The sequence below is a fragment of the Heterodontus francisci genome, chromosome 2 (assembly GCF_036365525.1).
Source record: "Heterodontus francisci isolate sHetFra1 chromosome 2, sHetFra1.hap1, whole genome shotgun sequence".
NCBI classification, from domain to species: domain Eukaryota; kingdom Metazoa; phylum Chordata; class Chondrichthyes; order Heterodontiformes; family Heterodontidae; genus Heterodontus; species Heterodontus francisci.
In genome coordinates, this window is record NC_090372.1 from 128006826 (window position 1) to 128029747 (window position 22922).

At 42.9% G+C, this 22922-nt stretch overlaps 1 protein-coding gene across 1 annotated transcript in view; it reads right to left on the reverse strand.

The window, feature by feature from the left end:
- The window catches only part of LOC137380766 (band 4.1-like protein 4B), an 83318-nt gene that overhangs the window by 43280 nt on the left and 17116 nt on the right, over window positions 1-22922 (reverse strand). Inside the window, exon 4 of the mRNA XM_068053096.1 lies at window positions 6806-6927. Coding sequence (XP_067909197.1) covers window positions 6806-6927 — 122 coding nt within the window. The remainder of the gene's footprint in view (window positions 1-6805; window positions 6928-22922) is intronic.

The window sequence follows — 22922 nt, forward strand, 5'->3', positions numbered from 1 at the left end:
GGCTGTGTTCTCGCACCTACACTGTTTGGGATTTTCTTCTCCCTGCTGCTCTCACATGCGTTCAAGTCTTCAGAAGAAGGAATTTTCCTCCACACAAGATCAGGTGGCAGGTTGTTCAACCTTGCCCGTCTAAGAGCAAAGACCAAAGTACGGAAAGTCCTCATCAGGGAACTCCTCTTTGCTGACAATGCTGCATTAACATCTCACACTGAAGAGTGTCTGCAGAGTCTCATCGACAGGTTTGCGGCTGCCTGCAACGAATTTGGCCTAACTATCAGCCTCAAGAAAACAACATCATGGGACAGGATGTCAGAAATGCTCCATCCATCAATATCGGCGAGCACGCTCTGGAAGTGGTTCAAGAGTTCACCTACCTAGGCTCAACTATCACCAGTAACCTGTCTCTAGATGCAGAAATCAACAAGCGCATGGGAAAGGCTTCCACTGCTATGTCCAGACTGGCCAAGAGAGTGTGGGAAAATGGCGCACTGACACGGAACACAAAAGTCCGAGTGTATCAAGCCTGTGTCCTCAGTGCCTTGTTCTATGGCAGCGAGGCCTGGACAATGTATGTCAGCCAAGAGCGACGTCTCAATTCATTCCATCTTCGCTGCCTCCGGAGAATACTTGGCATCAGGTGGCAGGACCGTATGTCCAACACAGAAGTCCTCGAGGCGGCCAACATCCCCAGCTTATACACACTACTGAGTCAGCGGTGCTTGAGATGGCTTGGCCATGTGAGCCGCATGGAAGATGGCAGGATCCCCAAAGACACATTGTACAGCGAGCTCGCCACTGGTATCAGACCCACCGGCTGTCCATGTCTCCGCTTTAAAGACGTCTGCAAAGGTGACATGAAGTCCTGTGACATTGATCACAAGTCGTGGGAGTCAGTTGCCAGCGATCGCCAGAGCTGGCGGGCAGCCATAAAGGCGGGGCTAAAGTGTGGCGAGTCGAAGAGACTTAGCAGTTGGCAGGAAAAAAGACAGAAGCGCAAGGGGAGAGCCAACTGTGTAACAGCCCCGACAAACAAATTTTTCTGCAGCACCTGTGGTACAGTCTGTCACTCTAGAATTGTCCTTTATAGCCACTCCAGGCGCTGCTTCACAAACCACTGACCACCTCCAGGCGCTTACGCATTGTCTCTCGAGACAAGGAAGCCAAAGAAAGAAGAAGAAAGCTTTCTCAGCAGTGATCCTAACTTTGTTTTAAAACTATACAGCTCATGATTTTAATAATTTTAACAGGGGTCCCTACTGTTCTTAAATAAACAGATCCTGATTTTTTCAGTGAGTTTATTCCAATATTTCAAGTTTGTAGAGGCCCCACTTTCTTTTAGTTAGTAGAGGGATGCCTAACTATACTGACAGAATTTCTTCTATTCTGAATATGGAACTAACTTCTCCAGGCCTGTTCCTGAGATAAGCCATGATGTTGCTAAAATTAGCAAAGCTTAACAGTAAAACTCTCTTATCACAACACCCTGTAGAAGTATAACAAGTATTTCAGGTAAACATGGTCACTTTTATGAAAGGGATTACCTATCGGACTAAGTTGGCATTGGAGTTTTCAATGCATTTTGAAATGGAATGTTGTGAACTACCAACAATTTTAAATATACAATATTGTAATTAACCGACCTCACTTGTTAAAATAAAATAAAATAAATCTGGTTGCCTGATTGAAATTAGTTGAAAGAATGGTAAGCACTCCAGTATTACAATACTTTTATTTTCCAAAAGGGAAGAGGCCATGCCATAAACAATCATAGTTTCTGATGAAATTAATCATAAAATCATGTTTGATTTAATCAAAAACTAGTATGAAGGTCAAATTTGCCTTTAAAGTTGAAAGCAGTTCTGTGCCTAAAGGTCACTGGGTACAAGTTCCCACCTGGGATTTCTCCCACAGACTTCCCCCATCAACCATTTCCTCAAGGGAAGGCTGTCAGTGGTGCGGGAGGAGGGGGAAGTTAAACCCCAGTTTCCCTTATTAGGCCTGAAAGCATGTCACTGCTCATCCTCTCCAGATGAATCAAGGAAGCAGAAAAGATTAAAATTATTTTTACAATTAACATAAAAACATTGATCAAACTCATAACTCATTATTTACCTTTTAAACTGAAAGGAAAAAAAACAGAAACATGGTGGACATCTTTTGTTTTATCCTACAAAGCAGGCAAGTCATTTTTATCACAAGTTAATCTGGATTGCTGTAGGGAAATGTAACAGCAAAGAACATGCAACTGCTTGTTAATTTTAGCATTACATATTAAAATACACAAGAATTCAAAACAACCAATAGTCATCATTTAGTCGGGGTTTTGGTTATGGTTTCCATTAAGAACAGTATGCAAATGCCAAGAATATTTAATGGTCATACCATCTGAATACAAATATATGTTTTAATAGAAAAGAGGAATGGAGATTTCAGTTCAATTGAATGGCCGATTTGAACCACACACTTATGGGTATCTACTGGTCGAAGACTGCTGCAATTACAGCTCAAATTAAATTAGCTAGCATTTACTTTGCCCCCTTTCGATCTTTTTGGCAATTACAAACATTAAAAAAATGACAGACGGGTAAACACCTACTGACTCATCCAACCTATTATGCCTTATGCTTCACAATGGGCAGAATTTTATGTTCTCCCCCGAGGTGGGTTTGGAGGCGGAGAGAGCATGTAATTGGGTGGGATGGTGGCGGAGTCCCTGCCACCCTCTCATCTCCGCCAAAATTAAGTCTGGGACAGGAAGGCCTGTGAAGTGGGGAACAATGCCCAATTAAGGGTCTAATGCCACTGCTGCCGCTGCAATTAGCCGAGCGGTGGGCAGGCGTGTCGTTGCACGGGGAACACAGCAAGAAAAACCATGTGCGTTGCTTGCCAGCTCCAGGGTGGGGGTGTGACGGGGGTGGGGGTGTCCTTCGTTAAAAGGCATTTAGTGCCTAAATGAGGAACCTGGCATCGGGAAGGGAAGAACCCGCTGACAGCTAGCCCTGCCCTTGCTCCACCGGCAGCAGCCATTGCCTCTGTAATGGTGCTGCACAGCTAAAGAGGGCGGGACATCAGTCACCTGGGTCCTTGATCTTGTGGAAGCTCCGTGACTGTCCACTTAAGTGCCTCATTGGCACTTGACTCAGTGAGCCTCCCACAGAAGGGGCGACGCAGGATTCTCAGCAGCACTTCTGCTGGAGGTTGAAACCCCTGTCACCCAGATAAAATCCTGGCCAATATATGCACTTCCTACTCACTCGGAGCCATGTAATCTCCTTGGAGAAGTGAAAAGCCAGATTTAAACCCTGGCTAACTGCAGGAATGGGGGAGGATAAAAAGTTCCTCTCAGATCACCTTAGGCAATCAAAAGGAGTCCAGGAGATCACAAGTAAGCAAACTTGAGTTCTACAAGCCTCTTTTTTTTTGTAAAGTAGGAAGGGTGGAACCATGGAAGGGTGGAACCAGGGACAACTGGAACAGGATCAAACATCTCACAAAATGACCCTAGTGCTTGTTGAGAACACAGAAAGACAGAAGCCATAATGTGGTACCCAAGAGATTTCCAGAGGCTAATGATACTTTGGAGTTAAATTTCTACTCACACAAGGAGAGAGTTCCAGGTAATGATAGTATCAAGTAGACAGCTACAAGCAGGAGAAGAGCTGTCTATAATTATGTGCTGGCACATCTTGATTTTTGTTTTGCTCGATGCAGAATGTTGAGATGCAGATAGAAGCTCTTGCATTCTTAGAATTAAGATGAAGATCTGATTTAAGCATCATAAAACACTTATGGCACCACTTTAGTCCTGATTCTTGGCCTCATCTCTTTAAAACTGGAATATGGCTCATCAAGTCCAGTGCCCTGCATGATGTTGAAGGGTTAAGAGTTCAGGAGCAATCAGAGATGGTCTGCAAAATAGGGCTATTATTTATAAGTTAAATTGTCTAATCCTATGTTCCAATCCAGTGACGAGGGGGCTATGCTCAAATGGAGTACAGGTCAGAGAACTGATGTTGCTGCGTTGTAGCCCATCTCCAACCTGTGCTTCCCAAGAACATGGCTCCTGGAATCATAAATTAACCCTTATGTTCATCACAGCATTGACATAAACTTAGAAGAACCACATCCAATTTGACTGAAAGTTCCCAGTCTTCTACTAATTTTCCCCAATTATCGTCAAGTCTTGAGTGTTGGTCATATATAATTAACAAGTCAGGCAGCTATGGGTAAAGGAAGAGTTTGCAGCTTTTATTGTAGAGGTGGGTGAATTTTAATTTCTAACTTCATTATGGGCACTAGAAATATTTCTGGACAATAAAAATGAAACTTTCAACAGTGAACTGATCTGACCTGATGTCAAATTGGTAATGAGACCGGTAACAGTGATTGAAATATTGTAACAGCTTTGCAATGCTCATGCAATCCATAGTGCATGACACTATTGGCAGTGTGGACACTGCTCTGTCTTGCTATGGTCTGATTTTCACCAGTTCCAAAGAAGGGGTCAATGTTTGCTGCTTTCCACTTTGCTAAGTTTTGAAACCTAGAATAAATCTTGGTGACACCATTAACAATTAGCTCCCATAAAACCCTATTGACACACAGCTCTGCCTCTCCATATTTGCCATTGGTTCCATGACCATACCATGCTTGACTGATATCAAACTCCTGAATAAGTCAGAACTTTCTCCACGTCAACATCAGCAATGCCAAAGCTGCCATGTTCAACTTCCACCAGAAACTTAATACCTCACTTAGTGATTCCATTTTGCTTTGTGGTTGCTGACTCAGACTGAAGTTGCAGGTGCAAAACTTTGGTACCCTGTTCCAGCTTCAGCTGAGCTTAAAATCAACATCCAGCCCATCACCAAGACCACTTACTTTCATCTCCAGAAAAAAAATCAACGTTTAAGTCCTATTCTTTTCCCTTCTCTACTCAAACTCATGCATTTGTCATGCAGGCCCCTACATGCTAAGAATGAGGCATATTAATTTAGCCACATGGACATTAAATTTCAAATTGTTGCTGGGAAGAAGAGAGGGCCTATTACAAGGGGTTGCCAAGCCGCTGGCTGGAAGGACATTTTTGTATATTAACAGACACTGCTTGGAACAAAGGACCATTCCCTGACCCACCCAATACACAAAGCCAGAAGTGGTTATACCAGTCACGTGACTACCCTGCTGGCCAACTTGGGAGTTTTAAATTGTAGAGACAGAGTTTGAACTGGCAGAAAGCTCTTTGCTCCTGGACTGAAGCAAACCTTCTCTCCTGTCTGGTCCCATCTCTTTCTCATGGAACTCCAAAAACCGACTGAAGACACATGAACCCCAAGAGAGAAAAGTCTCCTGTAGTGAACAAGGTTTAAGAAGAATACTGGGCCCCAACGAAAAGCAAGAACTACCTACAATCAAGAACTCTACAGTGAGCTCGAAGACCTGTAACAAAAAACTCTTTAGATATTGTCGCAAACTTTTCCACTTTATTTCTTCTGCTCTTTTCTGTCTCTATTTGCATGTGTGTATACGTATGCATGATAGCGTGGGCTGGGCGTGTATCTGTAGGCGTTAATTGAATTAAAGTTTTAAATTTAAGTTTAATAAAATTTCACCTTTCTTCTTTAAACCTAGGAAAGACTGTTTGTGCTCATTTCTTTACTTTATAATTGGAAAGTGCTGAACAAGGATTCACCAAGGGGGAGCTAAAAACAGTGTCTTTAAAAATAAAACCCTGTTACAATAAGACCAGGTGAAGGCTGAAAGGGAACCCTAGACCTCTTTCTCACCTGGTCATAACACATTCATCACCTCAAGGCTTGATTTCTCCAACACAATCTTTACTTTCCTCCACAACTCCGCCCTACACAAACTTAAACTTACTCAGATCTCTGCAACCTATTGCCTATGCTGCAAATGCCACCACCCAACCTCTTTATTGGCCTCCACTAGCTCCTTGTGCCCCAGTGTGTTAACTTTAAAATGTTCATTATCACCTTTAAGTCCCTTTCTCACATCATTATGGCCTAATTTTATGATCTTTCCCCTCTCAGCTATAATCCTCCATTAATCCAACTCTCACTCTGAGAATGTTTCCCGTCACCTCTGTTTCATCCTCAGTATCTTTCTGAAGGTATGAAAACTGCATAGAATTGCACACAATATTCCAAATATGGTATACTAACCCTTTGTACAAGTTTAAAATATTCTATTGTCTTCCACATGCATCCTAATATTTAGTTATCCACAACAACAGCCTCACATTGACTGGATATCTTCAGTGAATTATCGATAAGTACACCTAAATTCTTTTCTATCTTTGTTTATGGGCACTCTGTGTATATCATGAGATTCCATTCATCTACATTAATATCCATTTGTTATTTCTCAGTCCATCAAATTAATGTGGTTGCTTTAAATATTATTCATCTCCATTATACTATGTGCTTTTCATCTCAAACCTACAAGAACAAAATTTGTTCAAAAATGTAATCACTCTTCTGAAAGTTTAGACTTGTGCAATTTAATTACATTATGCACAGTAATACTACTCAAATCATGACTAATGACAATATAAAGGCCAAATCAATCACAGAGCATCCACATCCTCAGGTGGGTGTAGGAAGCTAATGAATAAACTGTTCAGTTGATCAACTGAGGTATGGCCATGTTATATTACCTATAAGGAAACAAAAAAACTGTTGATATATGCTGAGAGCAAGAAATCAATAAAAGTAACTAAAGTTACAGCTTTTTTTGTTTCCTTATAGGTAATATAACCTTATTATTAAGGAATAAAAGGAATTACCTTATTATTCATGTTGATGTGCAATGAGGGCCACTGCCCAGCCATCTTACTGGATTCAACTTCCAACTGCTTAAAACACATGCCAATCTCCTCATAGTGTGGAAGAACAGCTGAGCTCAGTTCTACAAAAAAAAACAAAAATAAATAAACAAGTACACAATGACAGCAGACTATATTGGACAAGCTTTGTAAATATCACAGGAATAATAATAAAACATTCTGACACCGGTTAATAACGTTGGCTCTGAAAAAACCTGAGTCAGGGAAAACAAGTTTAAGAGCAGTGACCACTTTTTGAAAAAAAATCTGGGGAGTCATTTTGATGCGACACTCGGGAAATTAAAGTTAATTTGATAACGGAAAAGAAAGATACTGATTAAAAATCATTATGTAATAATGTAATTGCAAGATCTAGAGGCGAAAAGTAACTTTCTAGGATAACTTATTGTTTGCTCTCCTTATGGGTTACGTAACCTTTAGAAACTCAATGCCATCTGCAGGCCTAGAATAAGTCAAATTACTTCCATTGGATTTAACGACCAACCCTGAGAGAGATACCAAAATGACTAGCCAATATCAAAGCAGAGAGACCGTCAGATCCTCCCAGGTAGGAAATCAACACAGCAGGCTTGACCAGCTGATAAGTTGCTCTCCTCCAATTGCAGTCAGAGTTTGCCAGCCAAAATTCTTCTGTGGGACTGAGGTAGACTTTCCCAAAGATATGGCCAGCTGTTCAGATGAATTGCTACAGCTTCACCAGCAAGGAGTTGGTGAAGGACCAGCTTAAACTGCAGAGCCAGACGGTCCATAATGCCATTGAATACATTCATTGAAATGTTCACGTCCACCACATCTCCTATCAAGAGAAATATGTCCCTAGTGTAAGCTGAAAGCCCTAGCTTCACATCCAGCAAGGATGCAGCCACTCCTTGCATCCTTTTATGTAGAGTCAGGAATGCCTCTAATTAAAATACTGAGTGCCTGAAGCAGGATCCGCTCTGTTGAATGCCTTCTCCTGATTGAGAGACAGGAAGATGCATGACCTTATAACCTGTGACATTTTTAATATTTGTCAGTTCTGAAGAAGGGTCACTGACCCGAAACGTTAACTCTGCTTCTCTTTTCACAGATGCTGCCAGACCTGCTGAGTGGTTCCAGCATTTCTTGTTTTTATTTCAGATTTCCAGCATCCGCAGTATTTTGCTTGGTTGAGGGGTAGGAAACAGAATGTAGGAATAATAGGCAGAGGCAGGTACTCTAATTGGCAGGATATAACTAGTGGTGTAAAAACAAGAAATGCTGGAACCACTCAGCAGGTCTGGCAGCATCTGTGAAAAGAGAAGCAGAGTTAACGTTTCGGGTCAGTGACCCTTCTTCACTGACCTGAAACGTTAACTCTGCTTCTCTTTTCACAGATGCTGCCAGACCTGCTGAGTGGTTCCAGCATTTCTTGTTTTTATTTCAGATTTCCAGCATCCGCAGTATTTTGCTTTTATTTTAGCGTAACTAGTGGTGTCCTGCCAGGGTCTATGTTGGGGCCTCAACTATTCACCGTATTTATTAATGACTTAGATGGGGGACAGTAGCATTTTAGTAATGTTACTGGATTAGTAATTCAGAGGCTCAGACTAATGCTCCGGAAACATGAATTCAAGACCCACCACAGCAGCTGGGGAATTTGAATTCAACTAATTAATAAATTTTGAATTAAATGCTTGTCTCATTACTAATGATCGTGCAACTGCCAGATTGTTGTAAAAACCCATCTGGTTTATTAAAGGTCCGTCAGAGAGGAAATCTGCCGTCCTTATTCGATCTGGCCTCCCTGTGACTCCAAACCCATAGCCATGTGGTTGACTCTTAGCTGCCCTCTGAAATGGCTTAATAAGCCACTCAATTTCAAGGGCAATTAGTGAAGGGCAATAAATGCTGGCCTTGGCAGTGATGCTCACATCCCAAGAACGAATGAAAAAAATTATGGGATAGAAAGCCACACATCCAAATTTGCCGATGACACAAAGATGAGCAGAATTGTAAGCAATGTATACAGGAGCATCAAATTACAAAGAGATACTGACAGATTAAATGAATGGGCAAAACTGGATTTCAATGTAGCCAAAAGTGAGGTCATCCACTTTGGACCTAAAAAGGATTGAACAAGGTACTTTTTAAATGGTAAATAGCTAGAAACAGTGGAGGTCCAAAGAGACTAGGGGGTCCAGGCAATATTTCCTCTAACCTGTGAGGGTGCATGGCCGCACAGCAATCAGAAATGTGCTCCACAGGGAACAAACAAGCCGCACACAAGCAACAGTCCCTTCAAGATGCAAGCATGTATGACTGTGCATCAATGTTAAAGGGCCCACACAGTGCAACAAGAAGGTTGTGCACAGAAAACAGAAGTTACAGGGAACAATGGGTCCAAGTACATGCATCATTAAAATGTCATGAATGCACACAGAAAAAAATCTAAAGACTAATAGAATGCTTGCCTTTATATCAAGAGGAATAAATACAAAGGGGTAGAAGTCATGCTTCATGAAACAAAGCCCTGTTTAGTGCTGTGAGCAGTTCTGAGCACCACACCACACCGCACAGGAAGGATGTGTCAAACCATTTCCATTATCCCTGGGCGTCATGCCTGGACATTAGGTTTAAGCTGGTGAGGTTCAAGTCCTCCCAGCACCTGAGATTAGTGCCTTCAAGGAATGTGCTGCTGATGCTATGTTCCATCCTCTTCACATTCCTTTGCTTCCCCCAAACAACTGTATCTACCAATTGCTGTATACTTTCTCCACACTGGTGCCCCCAACGGTCACCTGAAAATATAGCCTCCAGGTCCTTTACCTCCCTGGCTCTCCAGCTACAGCCCTAAAGGCAAACCTGATGCACCCACCAGGGCAGAATCCCTCCTCTCACACACTAAACACAGTCTGTGAGCCCAATTCGTCCCTCCTACCCTACCTGCAAATAGCACGCTGCCTGCTATCTTGATTAGATCCCTTCTCTAATCATTGACAGTATCTCGCCCACTGATAAATAGGACAGAAAAAGACCAGTAAAGAACAAAGAACAAAGAACAGTACAGCACAGGAACAGGCCATTCGGCCCTCCAAGCCTGCGCTGATCTTGATGCCTGCCTAAACTAAAACCTTCTGCACTTCCGGGGACCGTATCCCTCTATTCCCATCCTATTCATGTATTTGTCAAGATGCCTCTTAAACGTCGCTATCGTACCTGCTTCCACCACCTCCCCCGGCAGCAAGTTCCAGGCACTCACCACCCTCTGTGTAAAGAACTTGCCTCGCACATCCCTTCTAAACTTTGCCCCTCGCACCTTAAACCTATGTCCCCTAGTAACTGACTCTTCCACCCTGGGAAAAAGCTTCTGACTATCCACTCTGTCCATGCCACTCATAACTTTGTAAACCTCTATCATGTCGCCCCTCCACCTCCGTCGTTCCAGTGAAAACAATCTGAAAAAGAACAGAGAATCAACACAGAACAGAGAGCGAAGCAGGAGAGAAAGAAGCAGAAGAGGGAGAGTGAGACAGAGAGAGGCAGAGGGGGTGGGGGGAGGAAAGTGCTACAAATACAAGAGAGATACAGTATTGACCTTTGCTTCAGAACTAGCCTCATCCCTTGCTAAACTGTACAACTACAATGCTGACATCTACACGACGATATGGAAAGATGCCCAGGTACGTTTGTCCTCACAAAGCAGAAGAAATCCAACCCCGGCAATTACTGCCACCCCCCAATCATAAGCAGAATGATGGAAGGAGTTGTCCACAATGCTATCAAGCAGCACTAACTTACTGATGCTCAATTTAGGTTCAGTCAAGACCACACAGCCCCAGACCTTATTACATCCTTGGTCCAAAGATGAATACAAGAGCTGAATTAGAGATGGTGAGGTGAGAGTGACTGCACTTAATTTCAAGGGAGCATTCAACTGAATGTGACACCATAGAAAAACTGAAGTCAATGGGGATCGGGGGAAAACTCTTCACTGGATAATGTGAATTATCCAGTGGCATATATGTGAATGCATGGAGTGTTGTTAATAAGATTGGTGAGTTACAGGCGCAGATTGCCATGTGGGAATATAATGTTGTGGCTGTAACACAGACCTGGCTCAAAGAAGGGCAAGACTGGGTACTGAATATTCCCAGATGCAAAGTGTTCAGGAAAGATAGGAAAGGGAAAAAAGGGGAAGGGGTTGATTAAGGAGAGCATTATAGTGCTGGAGAAAAAGGATGTCCCATAGGGGTCAAGGACAGAATCAATTCGGCTAGAGCTCAGGAACAAAAAAGGTGTAGTTACATTGCTTGGTGTTGTCTATAGGCCACCAGCTAGTGGGAAGGACTTGGAGGAACAAATTTGCAAGGAAATTACAGAGAGGTGAAAAAATGATAGAGTAGTTATAATGGGGCACTTTAATTATCCAAACATAGACTGGGATAGTAGTAGTGTAAAAGGCAGTGAGGGACAAGAGTTCCTAGAGTGTGTTCAGGAAGATTTTCTACAGCAGTATGTTTCTAGTCCAACAAGAAAGGAGGCACTGCTAGACCTGGTTCTTGGGAATGAGGTGGGCCAAGTGGATCAGGTATCAGTAGGAGATCATTTAGGGGACAGCGATCATTGTATCATAAGGTTCAGACTGATTGTGTAAAAGGACAAAGAATGATCCTGAGTAAGAATAATTAACTGGGGGAAAGCCAACTTCAACGGGTTAAGAACAGAGCTGGGGCAAATAAATTGGAGTCAAAGGTTGGCAAGAAAAACGGTAGCTGACCAATGGGCTACCTTCAAAGAAGAGATAGTTCGGGCACAGTCAAGCTATGCTCCCTCGAAGGGGAAAGGTAGGGCAAAGAAATCCAGAGCTCCCTGGATGACAAAAGAGGTACAGATTAAGATAAAGAAGAAAAAGTGTGCTTGTGACAGATGCCAGGTAGAAAATACTATTGAGAACCTGGCTGAATATAGAAGATCCAGAGGAAAAGTGAAAAAGCAAATAAGAGAAGCAAAGAGAGATTGGCAGCTCACATTAAAGGGAATCCCAAAGTTTTCTATGGATATATAAATAGTAAAAGGGTGGTAAAAGGAGGAGCAGGGCCGATTAGGGACCATAAAGGGGATTTACACATGGAGGCAGAGGGCGTAGTTGAGGTATTAAATGAATACTTTGCCTCTGTCTTTGCCGTGGAAGAAGATGCAACCCAGGCAATGGTGAAAGGGGAGGTAATTCAGACACTAGAAGGGTTTAAAATTGATAAGGAGGACATATTAGATACGCTATCAGTACTTAACGTGGATAAAACACCAGGACTGGACAAGCTGCATCTAAGGATACTGAGGGAAGTGAGGGTGGAAATCACGCAGGCACTGACAATAACTTTTCAGTCTTCCTTAGACTTGAGGGTGGTGCCAGAGGACTGGACAATGTAAACGTTACACCCTTGTTCAAAAAAGGGTGTAATGATAAGCCCAGCAACTACAGGCCAGTCAGTTTAACTTCAGTAATAGGGAAATTTCTAGAAAGAATAATTTGGGACAAAATTAATAGTCACATGGACAAATGGGGGTTAGTTAAAGAATGGATTTAAGGGAAAATCATGTTTGACTAACTTGGAGTTTTTTTGCATACGTAAAAGAGAGGGTTGAGGGCAATGCAGTGGATGTGGTGTACATGGACTTCCAAAAGACATTTGATACAGTGCCACACAACAGACCTGCAAGCACAGTTATAGCTCATGGAATAAAAGGGACATGGATACGGTATTGGCTGAGTGACAGGAAACAAAGAGTAGTGGTTAGTGCATGTTTTTCGGGCTGGAGGAAGGTTTGTAATGGAGTTCCCAGGGATCAGTGTTGGGACCCTTGCTCTACCTGGTATATATTAATGACCTAGACCTTGGTGTACAGGGCATAATTTCAAAGTTTGCAGATGATATGAAGCATTGTGACCTGTGAGGAGGTGGTGTAGAATTGCAAAAGGACAAAGACAAGTTGGTGGAATGGGCAGACTGGTGGCAGATGAAGTTCAATGCAGAGAAATGTGAAGTGGTTCATTTTGGTAGGAGAAGCATGGAGACAAAAGGGTACAATTCTAAAGGGGTGCAGGAGCATATGTGCATAAGTCATTGAAGGTGGCAGGACAGGTTGAGAGAGCGGTTAATAAAGTATACAGTATCCTGGGCTTTATTAATATGGGCGAAGAGTACAACAGCAAGGAAGGCATGTTGTGGGCAACACACTTTAGGAAAACTGTGAGGGCATTGGAGAGATTGCAGAAAAGATTCACGAGAATGGTTCCAGGGATGATGAGCTTCAGTTATGAAGATAGACTGGAGAAGTTAGGACTGGTTTCCTTAGAGAAGAGAAGGCTGAGAGGTAATTTGTTAGAGGTATTCAAAATCATGAGGGGTCTGGACAGAGTAGATAGGAAGAAAGTGTTGCCAATCATGAAAGGATCGAGAACAAGAGGGCACAGATTTAAAATAATGGGTAAAGAGAAACAAAAGCGACATGAAGGAAAACCTTTTCACGCAGTGAATGGTTAAGTTCTGGAATGCGCTGCCTGAGTGTGTGGTGGAGGCAGGTTTAATTGAAGCATTCAAAAGGGTACTATATGACTGTTATATGAAAAGGAAGTGTGTACAGGGTTTCGGGGAGAAGGCAGGGGAATGGCACTAAATGAATTGCTCTTTCGGAGAGCCGGTGCAGACATGATGGGCCAAATGGCATCCTTCTGCGCTGTAACAATTCTGTGATTCTGTAATACCGAGCACAAAGGAAGATGGTTGTGGTTATTGGAGGACAAACATCTCGGACCTAGGACATTGCTGCAGGAGTTCCTCAAGGCAGGGTCCAAGGCTCAACGAGCATCAGCTACTTCATCAATTACCTTCTCTCAATCACAAACTCCAAAGTTAGGATGTTTGCTGAAGATTGCAGTGTTCAGCTCCATTTGCAATTACCTATATAATTAAATAGTCCATACACATATACACATGCAGCAAGACCTGGACAATACCCAGGCTTGAGTTGATAAGTAGCAAGTAAGTGCCAAATGATGACCACCTCCAATAAAAGAGCTTAACCACATCCCCTGACATTCACTGGCAATATCATTGCCAAGACTACATTATCAACATCGTGGGGGTGGAAGGGGTAACCATTAACCAGAAACTCAACCACACTAGCCATATAAACACCATGGCTACTAGGACAAATCAAAGACTGGGTATTGTGCATGAGTGGCTCACCTTCTGATGCCCCAAAGCCTTTCCATTGTCTACAAGACATACATCAGCATTCTGATGGAATAGGGTCTGCTTGTTTGGATTAAGGCAGTGGCAGTAATATTCAAGAAACTCGATACCATCCAGGACAAAACAGTCCATTTGATTGACACCTCATTTTTTAATCTAAATGTCCATCTGCTCCACTATCAACATTCCATGACTGCATTATGCACCATCTACAGGCCCACTGCGGCAACTCTCCAAGGTTTCTTCAGCAGCACCTCCCAAATCTGTGTTATCTGCCACCTAGTGGGACAGGGGCAGCAGAAGTGTGGAAACACCATCTTGACTTGGACACAGATCGCTGTTCCTTCATCATCACTGGGTTAAAATGATAGCAGTCCTGCCAAAGAGTACTGTGGGAGCACCTTCACCACATGGACCAAAATGGCTCGAGGAGGAGGTGGTCCACCACTATCTTCTCAGGACAACGAGGGATTGACAATAGCCAGCCATGCCCACATCCGAGAATGAATAAAAGGAGAGACACAGATAATAGTGAGCATATCTTGAGACTTTATATGATCAATACCACATGAACTCCAATAGTATAGATACAAATTTTAAACTTAATATTTAGGAAGCAGTGGCTAGGTGTCCCCGAGTCTTCACGTGATCCTGATCTCTTTTCGGTTGTCAGGTATTAATGTGTGGTGGCACCGAGAAATACCCCACAAGTAGAGGGTAACAACAACAACTTGTACTTAAACACCTTCAACGTAGTAAAATGTCCGAAGGCACCTCATAGGTGCGATCATCAAACATAATTGGACACTGAGCCACAAGGAGATATTAGGACAGGTAACCAAAGACTTGGTCAAAGAGTGTTTAAAGTAGAAGAGAGGGGTAGAGAGAGGTTTAGGAGGGAATTCCAGAGTTTAATGCCAGGGCTGCTGAAGGCACGGCCACCAATATTCAAGTAAAGAAAATCAGAGATGTGCAAGAGGCCAGAATTGGAGGAGTGCAAAGACTTCGAACGGTTCTAGGGCTGGATGACATTACAGAGATAGGAAGGGGTAAGTCCACAGAGGGATTTGAAACAAGGATAAGAATTTTTAAATTGAGGAATTTACAGAATAAGGTATTCACAGCACAGTAATATGCTATTCAGCCCAACAGGGTCATGCTTATGCTCTACATGAGTCTCCTGCCATCCTTCTTCAGCTAATCCCATCAACGTATCTTTCTATTCTTTTCTGCCTCATCTGCTTAGGTCGTTTCTCCTTAAATGCATCTATGCTATTCGCTTCAACCACTCCACATATAGCAAGTTCCATATTCTAAACACTCTCTGGGTAAAGAAATTTGTCCTGAGTTCCCTATTAGGTTTATTAATGACTATCTTATAGTTATGGCCCCTAGCTTTGGTCTCATTTGTACATCCACCCAATCAAAACCTTTCATAATATCAAACACTCCTATCAGGTCACCCCTCAGTCCTCTGACTAAAGGAAGAGTAGGGCCAAAAAGCTAACCTGTGTGTGGAGGCAGATGTGGGCGTGGTTCTTAATGAATACTTTGCGGCCGTCTTCACTACAGAAGGACAATGGAAACATTGTAGTTAAGGAGGAGGAATATGAAATATTGGATGGGATAAAAATTAGGAGGGGAAATATTAAGGTTTTAGCATCTTTGAAAGTGGATAAATCACTAAGCCTGGATGAAATGTATCCCAGGCTGTTAACAGAAGCAAGGGAGGAAATAGTGGAGGGTCTGAGCATCATTTTCCAATCCTCCCTGATGCTGGAGGACTGCTAATGTTGTACACTGGTGTTTAAAAAAGGAGAAAAGGATAGACTGAGTGACTGCAGGCCAGTCAGGTGGAGAGCAATTTATTGGAAAAAATTCTGAGGGATAGTATTAATTGTCATTTAGAAAGGGCAGTTAAGGGAATATGGTGGCTGATTGACTAGATTGAATGTTTCAAAAAAGTAACAAGGAGAGTTGATGAAGGTCATCTGTTTGATGTAGTCTACATGGATTTTAACAAGGCTTTTGACAAGGGCCCACATGACAGACTAATCAGAAAAGTAAACACCCATGGGATCCAAAGGAAAGGAGCTTGTTGGATCCAAAACTGGTTCAGTAGCAGGATTCAGAGGGTAATGGTCAACAGGTATTTTTCTCTTTTCCAGCGGGATTCCACAGGGCTCAGTACTAGGTCCCATGCTTATCGTGGTATATATCAATGATTTAGACTTAAATGTAGGGGGCATGATTAAGTAGTTTGCAGATGATTTAAAAATTGGCTGTGTGGTTGATAATGAGGAAGAAAGCTGGAGATGGCAGGAAGATATCAATGGACTGATCAGGTGGACTGAAAAGTGGCAAATGGATTCAATCCGGAGAAGTGTGAGTTCGTGCATTTGGGGAGAGCAAACAAGATAAGGGAATAGACAATAAATGGTAGGATACTGAGAAATGTAGAGGGAGATAGGGCGTGCATGTCCACTGATCCCTGATGGCCATACAAAATAATTTTCTTCATTAGCTGAGGCCTAGAATATAAAAGCAGGGAGGTTACACGAGAACTATATAAAACACTAGTTAGGCCACAGCTAGAATACTGTCTACAGGTCACCACATTGCAGGTAGGATGTGATTGCACTAGAGAGGATACAGATGAGAGTTACGGGGAAAATTTAAGCTATGAGGAAAGATATAAGCTGCTGTTGTTTTCTTTGCACCAGAGGAGACTGAGTGGAGATTTAATTGAGGTGTATAGGATTATGAGGGGCCTAGAGTGGATAGGAAGGATCCTTTCCATTAGTTGAGGGATCAATAAGCAGGGTGGCATAGATTTAAAGTAATTGGTAGAAGGATTAGCAGGGAGCTGAGGACAAACATTTTTCACCCAGAAGGTGGTGGGGGTCTGGAGCTCACTGTCTGAAAGGGTGGTAGAGGCAGAAACTCTCATCGCATTTAAAAGGCACTGGATATGCATTTGCAAGTGTCGTAACCTACAAGGGTATGGACCAAGAGCTGGAAAGTGGGATTAGGCTGAATAGCTCTTTTTCAGCTGGCACGGGCACAATAGGCTGAATGGCCTTCTTCTGTGCTGTAAATTTCTATGATTCTATGAAAAGAACCCCACCCTGTTCAACATTTTCTGAGAGGTATAACTCTCAGTTCTGGTGATGGGTGAATGAGACTTGGTGCAAGTTAGGATACTGGCAGCAGAGTTTTGGATAAGCTTAAGTTTACAGATGGTGCAAGGTGGGAGGCCAACTAGGAGAGCATTGGAATTGTTGAGTCTAGAGATAAAGGCATGGGTAAGGGTTTCAGCAGATGAGCTGTCACAGGGGTGCAGATGGGCATGTTACCGAGGTTAAAGTAGGTGGTCTTGGTAATGGACATACGGGGTCAGAAGCTCAGCTCAGGGTCAAAAAGGACACCAAGGTTGCAAACAGTCCAGTTCAACCTGACAGTGGCCAGGGAATAGGATGGAGTCTGTAGCTAGGGAACAGAGATTGTGGTGAGGATCAAAGACAATGGGTTCAGTTTTCCCAACATTGGACTGGAGTAAATGCCTGCTTATCCAATACTCGGTCAGACAAGCAATGTGACATTTCAGAGGCAGTGGAGGAGTCAAGAGAGATGGTGTTCAGCAATAGGTGGCATAGTTTGCTTGTCGTCTTCATGGGCTAGGAAGCTTTGTAGGGTAAAACATGAAGCCAAATAAAAATTGTGTTATTGCATCCAATGCCTCAGAAAAACATGTCATTCTGTAAGAGAGTTGACTTTTGCAGTACTGAAGGTCAATCTTGTCTGAAGTGATGGACCAATCACTTGTTTCCATTCTTCTAGTCTGACAGTTGTATGACATATTTTTGCTGCAACAAGGTCAGTGGTGTCCATTTTAGAGCTATTATTTAAACCAGTGCTCGTCAATGCTCATTCTTCATTTTTCAAAACTCAGTGCTTTTATTTGTTTTACTTAGAGGATTAGAATTTCATGCTTTTTCCAGGCAACTTCGAGGCCAGGTGAATATTGTCAGTCAGAACACATCATATCATCACCAGTACAGGTCCATTATTTGTGATTAGTTTATGGTATCGTTACTGTGCTCACCCCAGAACCGATAGGACAATAAGTGAGCATTTTAATGGAAATAATCAGAAAATGTTACTACTGTCGTTTGAAAAACTACAGTTCAGGAATATAAATCTACTTAGCTGATTTATCAATGGCACAATCTACTGCATTATAGGGTGAAAACCTTCAGAATAGCACTTGGTATGAAAAATGAATGAAATGCTGAAGCTCTTAACGCCTATTCCTAAAATCAAATAATAACAGAAAGTTAGAAAGTACATTGTTAATTTTTAAACTTTGCCCTTTGCATTCTCTATTCCTGGTTATTATTGTTTATTGAAAATAACAGTGAAATTTTCCTGATAATTCTATGTTTAAATTTTCATTAAAATTTGAATTATCCAACAATTCAAATTTAAGCAAGTACATAACATGGGACAATGGGAAGTTAATGCTCAAAAAATTTGAATAACCAGAACATTTTAATTAAGCAACTTTAAATTAAGAGTCGACTGTCATGAGATCTACCCTTCGCATTAATCACCAAATGTGAGGTCAAGCACGTAATCTGTCTCTTGAACCTTTTCCTTTGCTGCCTACTCAGCTGCTGGGAAGCTCGGGGGAGGAGCATAGGGTGACTCGACCTTCTGATTCTTTGTTCTGTCCACATGGCAAAGCACTTCATTATATCCTTACATCCCGAACGGGATGACTGAAATCAGAATCCCATCATGTACGATACGATGGCGATAAAATACAGAAAGCACTATTTGACAATGTGGAATTACTCCTTCCTGTCATGCATGGTTCAGTGCCAGATAAGAAATAGGAGAAAGAGGAGTACTGTCCCCCTTTGCCTTCAAATCTGCCATTATCACCCCCTCCTCAAAAAACGCACCCTTGGCCCAGTCTGCTCTTGCAAACTACCGCCCCACCTCCAACCTCGTTTTCCTCTCCAAAGCCCTTGAACATGTTGTCACCACCCAAATCTATGCACATCTTTCCCACAACTCTATGTTTCATTTCTTAACAAATTCCAGCCCTGTCACAGTACTGAAATGGCCTTACCCAAGTCATAAAAGGCATCCTATGTGACTGTGACCATGGTAAACTATTGTTATGACCAGGTGAGAAAAAGGTCTAGGGGTCCCTTTCAGCCTTCACCTGGTCTTACTGTAACAGGTTTAACTTTAAACACACCGTGTGTTTAGCTCCCCCTTGGTGAATCCTTGTTCACCGCTTTCCAATTATAAGGCAAAGAAACCAGCACAAACAGGCTTCCTTAGGTTTAAAGAAGAAAAGTAGAAATTTATTAAACTTAAATTCTAATTCGGTCAATACCTATGGATACACGCGGCGCCCCACGCTAGCACGCATATGCAATACACACATGCAAAAAGAGCAGAAGAAAAATAAAGTGGAAAGGTTTGAGGCAATATCTGAAGAGTTTTGTTACGGGTCTTCGAGCTCACTGTAGAATCCTTGATTGTAGGTAGATCTTGCTTTTCGTTGGGGCCCAGTATTCTTCTTAAACCTTGTTTACTATAGGAGACTTTTCTCTCTTGGGGGTTCATGTGTCTTCAGTGGATTTAGAGGCTTGTGAGAAAGAGATGGGAGCAGACAGGAGAGCGATCTTCTCAGTCCAGGAGCAAACAGCTTTCTGCCCAAACGGTTTGCACAAATTCAAAAAACTGAAGTTGTCCAGCAGGCTAGTCATGTGACTAGCTGGTTTGATCATGTCCGTTTGTGTATTCGGCCATCTTAGCAGTCAACCTGGAATGCGGGTTCCCTCACCTTCAACATCTGGTGATGAAAAGTCCATTGTGGATTGAATGTCAGGGAATGGCTGCTTTGTCCTTCCAAACACTGTCTGTTAATATGCAAATGTCTTTTCCAGCCATGGCTGATCTGTTTAACAAGTCTTCTTCACTCTAGTAACAGTTTAAAATCAATGTTCATGACAAAATTATTGTGCCACATTCTTGGCAGGTGGGGGTCTAGCATGACACTATCCTTCCTGGTCCTTCTCAATCTGTCTGCAGTCTTTGACAAGGTTGACCATACCGTCCTGCCTCTCTACTACAGTCCAACTGGGTGGGACAGCCCTGGTCTGGTTCCACGCATATTTATCCAATCATGGCAAAGAATTGCCTGCAATGGCTTCTCTCCTTGCTCCCACACCATTACCTCTGGTGTCCCCCAAAGATCTATCCTTGTTCCCCATCTATTTCTCATCTGCACGCTGCCCATTGACAACACCATCCGAAAACATATCAGTTTCCACATATGCCCTGACAACACCCAGCTTTACCTCACCACCACCTCCCTCGACCTCTTCACTGTCACTAAATTGTTACACTGCTTGTCTGATATCTAGTACTGGATCAGCAGAAATTTCCTCAACTAAATACTAGGAAGACTGAAGCCATGGTCTTTGGTACCTGCCACAAACTTCAAATCCTTGGCCATTGACTCCATCCTTCACCCCTGTCTCAGCACATCTGCTGCTGAAACCCTCAGCCATGCTTTCGCTACCTCTAGACTTGACTATTCCAATGTGCTCCTGGCTGGTCTCCCACATTCTACTCTCTGTAAACTTGCAGTCATACAATACTCTGCTGCCCGTGACTTTACTCGCATCAAGTCCTGTTCCCTTATCACCCCTCTGCTCGCTGACTGACATTGGCTCCCAGTCAAGCAAGATCTTGATTTTAAAATTCTCATCCTTGTTTTCAAATCCCTCTATGACCTCGTCTTCCCCTTCTCAGTAATCTCCTCTGGCCCCACAACCCTTGAAGATGTCTGCTTTAATTCTGGCCTGTTGTGCATCCCTAATTTTGATTGTTCCACCATTGGTGGCTGCGTCTTCAGTTGCCTTGGCCCCAAGCTCTGGAAAACCTTCCCTACACCTCTCTGCCTCTCCACCACACTTTCCTCCTTTAACACATTCTTTAAAACCTACCTTTTTGGCCAAGCTTTTGGTCATCTGACCTAATATCTCCTTTTGTGCCTTGGTGTCACACTTTGTATTATAACGCTCCTGTAAAGCACTTTGAGACGTTTTATTATTTTAAAGGTACTATATAAATATAAGTTGTTGTTGTTCTTGGATACCAAAGGTAATGGCGCAGCAGCAGGAAGAGAAGCCATTGCAAATGATACTCTGGATGTGATTAGATAAATAAGAATGGAACCAGGGGAGAGCAGTCTCACCCAGCTGGAAGACAGTGCAGAGGCATTGGAGAAGGATGGTGTGGTCAACGGTGTCAAACGCTGCAGTCAGGTCAAGAAGGATGCAGGAGGATGTTCACCTCTGACTGTCACATAGGATGCCATTTGTGACATTGACAAGAACCATTTTGGTACTGCGACAGGGGCAGAAACCTGATTGAAGGGATTGAAACATGAGTTCCAGGAAGGATAGGCATGGATTTGGGAAGCGACAACATGATCAAGGACTTTATAAAGGAAAGGGAGGTTGGAGATGGGGTGGTAGTTTGCCAAAACGAAGGGATCAAGGGTTGGTTTTTTGAGGATGATGGGAGATTTAAAGGAAAGCAGGACAACATCTGAATAGATAGAACCGTTAACAATATCAACTAACGTGGGGAGCAGGAGGGGAAGTTGGGTGATCAGTTGTTTAGTGGGAAGAGGGTCAAGAGAGCAGGAAGTGGGTCTCATGGACAAGATGAGCTCAGAGAAGGAATGAGGGGAAATAGGAGAGAAACTAGAGAAAGATACAAGTTCAGGGCTAGGGCAGGAGACACTTTAGAGGAAGTTTGGCCAGGTGGGCTGGTGGAAGGAAGGGATGCAGCAGAGGCAGCTGATCGGATTCTCTCAATCTTAGAAACAAAGAAGTCCATGAGCTCCTCGCACTTTTTGCTAGACGGGACAGGGGATTTAAGAAGATGGTTTGCAGTAGAGAAAAGAAGCTGGGGGTTATCTTTGCACTCCAGGAGACCGTGGTATTGTGAGCAGTTTTAGCAGATGAGAGCAGGACCTGATATTGTTTTATGTGATCCAGCCAGATCAAGTAGTGGATGGCCAAATCAGTTGTCTGCCATATCCTTTCAAGTCTGCGTCCCTTGGACTTAAAAGAGCAGAGATAAGGGTGGTGCTAGTGGGAACGGCCAGAGTGAGAGAGAGTTATGATTTTATTGGGGACTAGGGCATCGAAGGTGGAGGTCAGGGTGCAGTTGAGCAAATCAGTAGCTTCAGAAATGTTGCGGCAAATGGAGGGGCAAAGTTTAAACCCCAGTTGGAATTTTGGAAGTGCAGTTGTAAGTGAATTAGGGAATAGTTTTCTCCAAGGGCTGATACAGAAGGGAACAGGGTTGGATAAGAAAGGAGGACGTTGGTGGAGAATGATACAAGGAAGTGATCAGAGATGGCCTTATCTGTGATTTATACGATGGGGCTACCAAGATCACGAGATGGTAAGGTCAGTGGGTAGCTGTGAATATGGATTGGGGAGTTTACATGGATGGAGAGATTAAAGGAGGACAGGAGGGCAGAGAACTCAGGAGAGAGAACACGATGAGTTGAGATGGAGGTTGAAATCACCGAGAGTGAGAACTTGTTTGTTGCGGAGGCTGAGGGAGTAAAGCAGTGATAAGTCGATGAAAACATTTTCTACTGTACTTGGGAGTGTGGTAGAGAACAATGATTTTGAATGAGAGTTGAGAGGGGTGGAACAAGGTGAGATGCTCAAAGGAGGAGAAACTGCCAGAGAAGTAGGGGGTCAATCCAAGCTGTGACCTGGTCATAAGCA